The following is an 11122-nucleotide window of genomic DNA, read 5'->3' on the forward strand; positions in this document are numbered from 1 at the left end:
GCGGGTGGGCCGGGCGGCACGCGCGGCTGCAGCGCGGCGCTGCCGGGGCCGCGGGGGGGGCGGCGGGTGAGGGATCGACCGCGGGCCGGGGCAGAAGGGCCGCGCTGGCCCATCCCAGCCGCACTCTGTCCCCCGGCGCTGCGGTGTTTGCCGAGCGAACACAGGGGCCTCCTGTTTGTGCAGAAGCTGTCCCCAGAGCCCCCCGCGGCGTGCTGCGGCTGGGGCACCACGAACCCCGGGGTGGGCTTGCACCCCTTCAGCCCTGCGCTGGACCATGAGAGCCATCATCCCCTGGCCTTTAAGAAAAGGTCGTAACCTCAGCTGGGGCTAAACTTAGACACCAGCCCCTCAGTGGCACCGGGAATAGCAGTGGTATAAGGAGAGTTGGGTTACGTTCAAGCTGTGTGACCCATCTCTGGACCCCCTTCCCAGTGCCCGTGTGGCTTCCCCAGCCAGCTCCTCCTTCCTCATCCTGGAGCCCAGCTCAGCTGGGGGCACGGGCCTGTACCCATCACCCCCTGACAGCCTGGATCTGCATCCCCACCACTCCCACACTTTCCTCTGGGACCCCCTCCCCAAGAGATGGAGGCTTTCCAGCATGCTCTGTGCCTTGTGCCTAAGATGGCTTTGTCCCAGCACACCTGGGCTGTGCAAAGCCAGGGGGATGCAGCCTGGCGTGGCTCAGGGAGTGAGCGTGGCACGGGGGAGAGCAGGATGGGCGGCAGCAGTGGCCATACAGGGAGCGCTTCTTCCTCGCAGGTGGCCGGGGAAGGCGGGCCGAGGCGGCAGACGGGCAGGATTTCCGCCGTCACGTCCCGCGGGTAGCAGCAGTGCCGCAGTGCCTCATTAAGATGGTGCTCACGCTGCGGCGCGGGGCCTGCCGGGGAGGCAGCTGGGCCGCCGGCCCCAGGCCCCAGCCAAAGCACGCGTGGGTAAATCCCCCCCAGGGGAGCCGAAGACAGGCAGGGAGTCCCCAGCCTAGGGGCAAGAGAGCTCCTAGCGCTGGGGGAATGGGAGATGCTTGGGGAGCTGCTGCTCCCTCAGGGTGTCTCCAGCATCTCTGCAGCGCCTTTGCCTTTGCTGCTATGCTGGGGGAACGGATCGGGCTGGGGAGGCGTGCAGGGCGCAGGCTGCAGCTGGGGGGGGTCTCTCCTTCGTGAAACAGCACGCACCACCGCCCCGGTCGCTGGCGGCAGCCTGCCCCAAGAAGGCAGCCCCTCACCGGAATGGGAGCCTTTCCCGCCTCCCCAAACAGGGGCCCAGCCGCCCTTCCCTGTCCTGGGTACAGCTCCCAGCCGCAGAGCGAGGACCGGTGTCCTCCGGGACCAGAGCATCTTTCACCAGCACCACGATCACCCTCGCCCCCCCGCCCAGGGGTGGCTCGGGGGGGACCTTTGCGGACCTCCCCTACCCGGCGCGGGGCCTTTGTTCGAAGGGGGGGTCGCTCGGGGGGACCGAGGCAGCCGCACCCGCAGCGCGGGCGCACGTAGCCCGGCCCGGCCCCCGCGCTCCCATTCGGCGCCGGCCCGGCGGGGCGGGCCCCAGACCTTCCCTGCGCGGCTATAAAGGGCGATGAAGCGCCACTGCGCCACCTTCTCACTGCGCGCCGGGGCGGCTTAGAGGCAGCAGGTAACGGGCGGGGGAAGCAGATGCGCGGGGGCGGAGAGAGGGGGTGGGGAGGACCCCCACCACACACCAGCCCCCACCATCGCCTACCCGGGGCTGGCGCCGCGGGGGTGGGCCGGGCTGGAGGGGGGTGCGGCGGGCGGCAGCCCCCGGGCGGAGCGGCGCCGCGTGGCGGCGGGGCCTGCGGGCACAAAGGCGTTGCGAAGCGGAGCGCCGTAAGATGGAGGCGGCGTGGGGCGACTGAGGGGGCGTTGGGGGCGGGGGACACACACACAGACCGCCTTGGGGGGGCGGGGGTGGGTAGGCGTCGCGGCGGGGGGGGGGAAGATCGCCCCGGGCGGGGGGCGGTTCGGAGCGCGTCCACCTCTCCCTCCCTCTCCCCCCGGCGGTGGGCGAGCCGTTAACGGTGCGTGGGGCGGGGATGCGAGGCGCGGCTGCCGCGGGCGGTGGCCGGTGACCCGCCTCCCCCGCCCATCCACGCTCTGCGCGCCTCACCGGCGGTCTCTGCCCGCAGGAACATCCCGAAGAAGCAAAGATGGTGAAAGTCGGAGTCAACGGGTGAGCGCCGGCGCTGGGCTGCCACAGCGGGAGGCGCGGGGGGGGGGGCAAGGTCGCTTCAAGGGCGGGACGGGGGGGTGGAGGATCTGTATGCCCCCCGATCTTTCTCAGTCGTCGACCCCATGCCGGGCTGAGGGGCCGGGGCAGGGCGGGCTGCTGAGTCACTTCCCCTTGCAGATTCGGGGTGACTCACCCCGGAAGCGCTGGTGTTCCCCACTTGCTCTGGCCCCCTCGCCGCGGTCTCTGCACCCCTCCGGCGGGCTGCGGCCCCCCACCAAAAGGTCACCGGGTGGATCGTGTGTCGGCAGCGGCCCGGGGGATATGACCTTCTCCTGCCGGGCTGAGGAGTAACCAGATCCCCAGGGCCCTCAGTAAATTTAGCTTGACCTTTCCGGTGCAGGGTCACTCTTAATCTTTAACGGAGGCACTTCGGCCTTTGAACACGGCTGCTGGGCTCCCTCCCAAGCCCCTGGGCAGGGAGCGGTGGATGCTCCGGAGGGGAAGGCAAAAGGACCTGCCCAGCCTAGCAGGTTCTCTGTTGCTCCTCCTCACGCATGTGTCTCTCCCCAGATTTGGCCGCATCGGCCGCCTGGTCACCCGGGCTGCTATTCTCTCTGCCAAAGTCCAAGTGGTGGCCATCAACGATCCCTTCATTGATCTGAACTACATGGTAAGTTGCCTTACAGTGCCCCCTTGGGGCCTCTCCAAGTAGGTCTCCTCTGGCTCTGTTCTAGTAGCTTCCGAGGAAAAACAGGTATGGGATGGAGGCACAGGGATGAGAGGTTCAGCAGAACCAAGTGTAGCGCAGCAGTTGGACAAGGTCACTGAGGAGGTGGGGAGCTGGGACTGGGTGTAGGTAGAACAAGGGTTGGAGAGATGGTAACTGGGGTGACTGATCTTCCTCTCTCCCTCTCATTGCTAGGTTTACATGTTCAAATATGACTCTACTCATGGTCACTTCCGGGGCACTGTCAAGGCCGAGAATGGGAAACTTGTGATTAATGGGAATGCTATCACCATCTTCCAGGAGTAAGTATCTCTTTGCCCCTTTGGAGTATGAAAGCAGGCTTCTTACAGAGCAGCTTTTACAGTTTTGTCCTTCTGCAGGCGTGATCCCAGCAACATAAAGTGGGCAGATGCTGGTGCTGAATATGTTGTGGAGTCCACTGGTGTCTTTACCACCATGGAGAAGGCTGGGGTGAGTATGCTACAGTGGCACACAGGAGAAGGGACCACTGCTCCTGTCTGTCAGGTGCATCATCATGTACAGAGTTGCTCAAGCTGGGAAAAAGATGGGGCTGGGAGGGAGAACAGCTTGTCTGAAGAAGCGAGCTGTTGGATGGATTCTGAGTTCGTTTAATCTTCTGTTTTTCCAGGCTCACCTGAAGGGTGGTGCTAAGCGTGTTATCATCTCTGCCCCCTCAGCTGATGCTCCCATGTTTGTGATGGGTGTCAACCATGAAAAGTATGACAAGTCCCTGAAAATTGTCAGGTAAGGAGAAAGGAAGATGTGTGGGGGTCTCATATCACCTCTGTAGATGCCTCTGGCTGATGAGCCTTCCTCTTTCTCTTCGACAGCAATGCCTCTTGCACTACTAACTGCCTGGCGCCCTTGGCCAAGGTCATCCATGACAACTTCGGCATCGTGGAGGGTCTTATGGTAGGTCTGGAACTTCCTGCTCAGGAGGGGCCCATGTGAGAGGAAAAGCATTTTTATTCCCTGTGCCCCTTGGGGTGGGGGGAAGGTGCTTGGGATGCTGCTTCTGGAGAGCATTGACTATGTTCTTATGCCAGTGCTCTCTTCCTGCAGACCACTGTCCATGCTATCACAGCCACACAGAAGACAGTGGATGGGCCCTCTGGGAAGCTGTGGAGAGATGGCAGAGGTGCTGCCCAGAACATTATTCCAGCATCTACTGGAGCTGCTAAGGCTGTGGGAAAAGTCATCCCTGAGCTCAATGGGTGAGTGTTGTCCCTTCTTGGTTGTCAGGAGGTGGCAGCCAGTGTCTGGCCAGCTCTGACCTATTCCCAGCAGAATGGAGGGCTGGCAGAGGGGTGCTGGATGCTGTTCCGTGCTGACTCATGTCTTGTACAGGAAACTTACTGGAATGGCTTTCCGTGTGCCAACCCCCAATGTCTCTGTTGTGGACCTGACCTGCCGTCTGGAAAAACCAGTAAGTGTTACAAACAAGACCCAACAGCCTCCAGATCTGCCCCTGCTTCCTCTAAACTCTTCTCACCTGGAATTGCTCTCTCTGTATTTATCTCTTCCCTAAGAAGATTTGATCTTGGTGAAAATAGCACCTGCCACGTGTCTCCTCCCCTTCCAAGGCAGACATTTTGTGTGACTTGGCATCTGACCATCTTAAATTTGTTTCTGCTTAGGCCAAGTATGATGACATTAAGAGGGTAGTGAAGGCTGCTGCTGATGGGCCCCTGAAGGGCATCCTGGCATACACAGAGGACCAGGTAGGTAACTCGTAGTCTCTTGGCCTGTGGCTAGCGTTGCTTACACTTTTTTTTTTTTTTCCTGATGGTAGCAGCTTTGTATCCCGATTTCTGGATCGACCATATGTATTACAATTTCCTCTCTGTTCCAGGTTGTCTCATGTGACTTCAACGGTGACAGCCATTCCTCCACCTTTGATGCGGGTGCTGGCATTGCACTGAATGACCACTTTGTCAAGCTGGTTTCCTGGTAGGCACTGCCTTGAGGGTGGTTGGGGAGGCTGTATCTGAAGTTACTGTAGCCTTGTCCTTACCCTACTGGAGGGCATATGGGGTGCTTACAGCTTTCTTTACTGGAAGTGGATGGGAAGTTGCCTAGTTCAGTTGTGTGGGATGGGGCAGAGGAGCAGGAACAATTGAGGAAGGAGATGCAAGAAATGGGTCAGTCCTGACAGCACTTCTCTTTGTCTGCAGGTATGATAATGAGTATGGATACAGCAACCGTGTTGTGGACTTGATGGTCCACATGGCATCCAAGGAGTGAGCCTAGCACACAGCCCCCCCTGCTGCCTAGGGAAGCAGGACTCTCCTTTGTTGGAGCCCCTGCCCTTCTTCACCACCGCTTAGCTCTGCATCCTGCAGTGAGAGGCCAGTTCTGTTCCCTTGTCTCCCCCACTCCTCCAACTTCTCCCCGAGCCTGGGGGAGGTGGAGAGGCTGATAGAAACTGATCTGTTTGTGTACCACCTTACATCAATAAAAGTGATCACCATCTGAAATGCCTTATCTGTCAGTGGGAAATGGGAGAAAGTGGGGGGTAACGAGCAAATGTAGGTGCCTGTTTAAGATGGGCTCTGCCAACCTGGCTGCAACTGCTGGGCCAGGTCTTCTAAGCAGTGGCACATGGACATGGGCTGTGAACACAGGCAGCAGAGACATGGGCAATGCTGTAGGAGCTGTTAGGACAGCTGGGGTCATCATGCACAGGCATGGCACAGCCCTGGATACCTGACTTGCAGGAGCAGTGAGTGCCCATCTTTGGGCTGCAGTGAGCAGAGCTGTGGCATGCAGACTGGTGAGCAACCTGTGCCAGATGCAAGAAGCAAGATTCCTGCCCGTGAGCCAAATTAAGGTGTGGTGCAGGGCTGCACTCAAAAGACTACTGCATAGAGAAATCGAAAGCAGCTCTGCTGCTCCATCTGCCTTGTGGCTCTCTGGATTTGTTTGTCTGATGAAGGCAGAATGAAGTGCCAAGCAGCTGACTTCTTTTGCATTTGGTTTGGCAAAGGGGCACAAAAAACTAATTATTTCTTCTCATTCCCCTGCCTTAGCATAAATGTTACAAGGAGGATTTTTCATTTGCTTTTACCTCTTGGAATGAATCAACTTGCCCCAGAGGAAATGGCTGCCTAGGGACGTGTGGGAGGCCAGTGTTAGCATGGTGGTAGCTGGTCTTAATTCTGGATTAATTCTCTGCAGAAGGAGGGGCTGTTGCAGTTAAGCTCCCTGAGCAGCAGATCTCTGCAAGGTGAGTGTCAGCCCTATGTCAGGGATGTGTTACCTTCTGGAAACTGAAATGCTGCTGGCAAGTGACCAAGTCTTCTATAATCCATGAGTACTTGGGTAGAGAGAAGATGCACTGCACAGAAGCATGTAGCCCTCCATTTTTGGCAGCTTAGTTTACTGTCTTGGGGCTGGTGTGTCAGCCTCTCCCTGGCAGGCAGGGTTGGAGCTTCAGACCCTGATCTGGAGCAAGGACTTACTTGAAGCTAGAGGACTTAAAACTCCCAGGACTGGGGTACATTGGACACAGTTTCTTGGAGCTGCCTAGTTCCAGTGATTGGGCTGTGTAAAAATTAAATGTTTACTGGGCTAGAGGGCAATGACTCAAACCTGCTCTGCAAGGATAAACAGGTTGAATAACCTGGGCCTGGCTAAGAGCTGGGACTCTGAGCACATTGTTAGCTCTGGGACAGCAGCAACACCTGCCTTATCCCACAAATGGCCCCAGGGGGGATCTGGCAACTCTGGGGTTAAATGGGAGCTGCCTGATGCTGGTGCTATCTGGTGATAGCCCTGCTGTAGAGTTGGGTTTCTGCTGGGGTGAGGTGCAGCCCGCGGGCCGGCAGGCTTACAGCGTCTTGGGTTGGTCCTATCCCGTCCTCGACTGCTGTGCTTGGGTGCTTTGAGCAGCTGTCCTGTGTGCTGCTGCTGCCTGCACATTTGTGTGTGAGCTAGCGAGTGCTTTGTTTCATAATCTGGAAGTGCAGAGAGGCTACTGGAACTCCTCATTGTGGGGGATGCCTGTTTTTCCATGTAAAGAGATTTTTGAACTGAGTTTGAAGTAGGAGCAGGTTACCAAGTCACCTTTTTCCTCTAAAAAGCCTTGTTTCCTGAGAAAGATAAGGCTGCTTGGAAATTCACCTAGAGCAAAGAACTCAAGAGCACTTGTTATTTAACAAGAGCCCTATGTAACTGGAGATCAAATTGCTGTGAGAACAAGCAAATTCATACAGCCTGGGGGATTAGCTGGCAGAAGAGTATGTGATCTCGGTTGAACAGTTGCTGAGAACATCTCAGATAAAGGTTCACTGTTTTAAAATGCTATTTCAACTGGTTTACAATCTTGAAATTCCTGGAAAAATGATAATGGTATGTAGGTGATGCAAGCCAGGAATCACAAAATTTAAAACATGGTTGCTTTTATACAGAAACAGGGTAAGCACACACAGCAAACAAGTCGTGCAGCCTTTGGACTCCCTGGAGGGCTTGATTTCCTCTCTCATAGGCTTCCAAAAAAGCACAGCTCTCCTCAATCCCCATTTTGTGTCCAGACACTGTGCCTGCAGATGGCACCACAGCAAGGCCTCTCCAGACAGATGGAAAAGCCAGCTCAGTGGTCCGCCTGTCCAAAAACTGCAACCCTGTCCTAATTTTTTTTTTTGACATGCATGACTGCGGATGGCACTGGGATAAAGATGGGAGATTTGCTGTGGCAGCTGCTTCTCTCCCTGGAGAAGTTTTTCCCTAATGAGGGAGCTTTGCTCTTAAAGTATTTTCAAGGAAAATTGATAGAAATGCTTGGTCAGCGAAGGCAGACGTTCAGGCAGTCATAAAGAGGCTCTTGTTCAGCAAAGGAGCTAAAACCACTCATGCTACTCTGCTGGGATGAACTGGCCCTAAGAGCAGCTGGGACAAGCCGGAATCCATCCTGGTTTATGAAAGCCTTGCAAGGGGAAGATACAGAAGGATATTGACCCTTGCCAAGTGCTCGACTCTGCCTTCCTCAACTGGCCTGGCACCAGGGCTGGCTGCATTGGGCCTCTGGGGGAGAGGGATGCACCTGAGAGGGATGCACCCCTTTGCAAGGCTGTGCCAACACAAAGGTTTCCAGCCAACCCAAGGGACAACTTCTCTGATGGGAAGCCAACCACTTCTAGGAGTGGTAAGCAGCACCTCTTGTTTTCTTTTTTAAGACAGAGAAAATTCAAGTGATGCTGCTCTATGGTATTTAGTAGTCATGTTACAGGAAAATTCCCTTTTATGGCAACTTTGAATGTTTAGAAAAATTATTTTATACTTCATTGGTATTTGCATACACTACTAAACGTGCACTATTCCCCCCAAGAAAGGGCTAGTTGTCCTCAGACCACCTTCTCAAGATGTCAGCACAAAACTTCAGCATTAAGGAAGATACCGTGTGGTGAAAAACATCTTGAGCAGATGTGGAAACTAAATAAGCTTGCTTGAAAAATCACACCAAAATGTAACAAAATGGTGACTGCATAAGCACAGTAAAAGCAGTCTTGAACATTTAAAATATACTCTGTCTGCTTCTGAAGTAAATGAGTCTTTGAACAAAGCAATCAACAAGATCTGTGCAAGGAAAAGGAGATACAGGTCTCTGATAGGAAAGACTATGACACAAGGCATATACTGGAAAGTTGTATAAGACAAACACCTGAAACTATAATGTTCCAAACTCCTTTTTAACAGATGCCGTTCAAAAAATGCAGGTTCCTGACTTGAACTCGGGGTGTGCAAATACTCATAGAAAGCAGGCATTGAAAACAAGCTGCCTACCTTTGGGCAATTGTATTGTATACACTCTGCAAAACCCAATAAATTGTTACTTACTCTTCTGAGCTGAATGTAATTACTTACTACAGGACAGCTAGCTTACCTCCATATATTATATCTTGCTATCAAAGTGTCCTCTTCTTGAGGGAGTTATTCTCAATTAAATGTTTCTAGAAGGAAGAGTAGTACTGAATTATACTTTACTGAATACAATTTGCAAAGGCAGCATTCAAAAAGCTGAAGCTGTAGTCGAATATAGAAGAAAAACTTATGAATACTAGCAAATTAAACTTGAGACCAAAAAGGACAGAGGAGCTTTGGGGTATTGCTAGACAAGAGAATTTTTTTCCTCAGCAGCAATGAGACAAAACCACCGTTCCAAACTGAAGTGTCAGGACTTGAGAAGATGTCCATGACCCAAAGGGCAGGCAAACCCTCAGTACCAGGTGGCCAGACTTGGCCTCCAGCACAAAATGGGTGAACAGGTAGCCATACTATAAGTAATTAATGACTCACATCAGCTCCCATGTGATGAAAAACAACTGGATTTAGGGGAAAAAAAAAAACAGACTGGCAAAAACCTTCAAAGAACCTGAACTGCCCTGGGACAACTCTCCATGCTGAAACCAAGTGGCAAGGCTGGTGGTGACTGAGAGAGAAGGTGCAAGTAACCAGCATCTGAGGACACTGCCCCAGGGTCATTTCCATTCAACACCTTCAGAACAATTTGCTTTGTTGATTATGCAAAATGATGTAGGCACACAACACTGAATCAGCCTTGTAGAAAGGTGCAGAAAGATCTTGTGACTGGGTTATGAAAAATTATGGGTAAAATTCAAGGTTGCTAAGTGAAAAGTAATACATGCTGGGGTGGGGGGGGAACTCTGACATTGCAGGTTTCAAAGCCCCCCCCCGTAATGTTGCCCCAACTCCCCACCAAAAGAGCAACCTTTGTTGGCCTTGCTCTCGAGTCCTGGGACAGAAAAAATATAGGTGGTTTGTAATCTCTGTAATCAGCTTTTCAGTTACAAACGTGGGTACTGATTTAGGCACTGGACCCTAAGCAGACACTGAAATCTCACTGAATTCATGTGGCTCCCAGCTCCTCCATCTCCTTCAGACTCCTATTATGCCTTCCTCAGCCTGACTACACTGCCATCTAGGCCATCATCATGAAGTGACTTTATACACTGGGCAAAAATGCTCACTCACCTTCCTCTTTTAAAGACCAAAATAACTATATTTTTCACTCTCAGAACATTTTTCTCCAGCCTGGAATCATGGCTAGGAGTCTTTTTTCCACCTACTCCAATTTGTGATGCAAAGCAGGACAAAGCACACCAATGTCACGTGGGCATGAAAGATGTTTAGATACCGTCAGCTTCAGCATCTGGCTGGGAACTTGCATGAGTTTGCTTGTGAGCTCTGCTCTCTAAGTCTTTCCAAACCTCCAGTTGCCCTGAGGATGATGAGTCACTAGTATTTCTTGTTCTTAGACGTATCTATACACAGCTTAAATATTGGTTATATGTGTATGGCAATATAACCTATCCTTTGACTCTATTTTAAAATACATTTTAATTTCTCTTGGCATTTTTGACTGAGATATTTACTCCTTTTGAGAATCTATATCATTCCTACATATCAAAAAATGGTATCAGTTTTGGCTGTTAATTACTTGTCCCTCTGTAAATCTGTGCAGCTTTTTTCTATTCCTCCATGATTTCTACTCTCCTCCCTTCTCCACTGATTTCTCATTGGTTTTCGTACATGGCTTGTCAGACTAACCACTGACCTCATTTGTTCACCTGCCTGCCTTTTTTAAATGTTTTCCCCAATGCATTTAAAAATTGACATCAGCAGACCACAGATTTCAGCAGCCAACACTTCTTCATCACCACTCAGGGTCAGAGTGCTTTGCAAAACACCGTTTGCAGGAACGCAGCTGCAGTGCTGTGCTCATTCCCAGCACCACTCAGTCCCTCTCCCCATGCAGCCTCAGGCTCTGTGCAGTGGCTCCTTCGCTGCTGCAGCACCCTGTGCACCTCTCTGCTGCTCTAGGTCATCTGTGCCTGGAAATGTAGAAGTGTTTATTCTGAGAGGATCCTGTCAGGGATCCTCCTTAATTGCTAACGGCCTGGAAAGTGCTTCATCATTCCCCTCTGACCACATTCTGCTCTTTCTAAATGCAGAACAGACATATCTGGTGAGTATTTATATTTTTTTCCCCCTCATTTTCTTTTTTTTTTTTTTCCAATTTCAGCCAAGAAGAAAGGTTTATATTACTGCTAGTATTGATTTTTCTTTAAATATAACTATATCAACTTGTTAGTGTCCTTAGACATCCAGCTATTGTTACTTCTTGCTTGAGGTGAAAGGAGTAGCTGAAGATCTTTTTTTACACAGCTGAAT

General features: G+C 52.6%; 1 protein-coding gene across 1 annotated transcript; it reads left to right on the top strand.

Moving 5' to 3' along the window:
• Nucleotides 1–1590: 1590 nt before the first annotated feature.
• Nucleotides 1591–5405, top strand: GAPDH (glyceraldehyde-3-phosphate dehydrogenase). The gene is given in 12 exon segments (NM_001282835.1): nt 1591–1629; nt 2141–2184; nt 2755–2854; nt 3107–3213; nt 3292–3382; nt 3561–3676; nt 3763–3844; nt 3995–4146; nt 4280–4358; nt 4570–4653; nt 4785–4882; nt 5107–5405. Coding segments are annotated over 11 exon segments (1002 nt in total). The 5' UTR covers nt 1591–1629; nt 2141–2161; the 3' UTR covers nt 5177–5405.
• Nucleotides 5406–11122: the final 5717 nt, after the last annotated feature.

The sequence above is a fragment of the Columba livia genome, chromosome 1 (assembly GCF_036013475.1).
Source record: "Columba livia isolate bColLiv1 breed racing homer chromosome 1, bColLiv1.pat.W.v2, whole genome shotgun sequence".
NCBI classification, from domain to species: Eukaryota; Metazoa; Chordata; class Aves; order Columbiformes; family Columbidae; genus Columba; species Columba livia.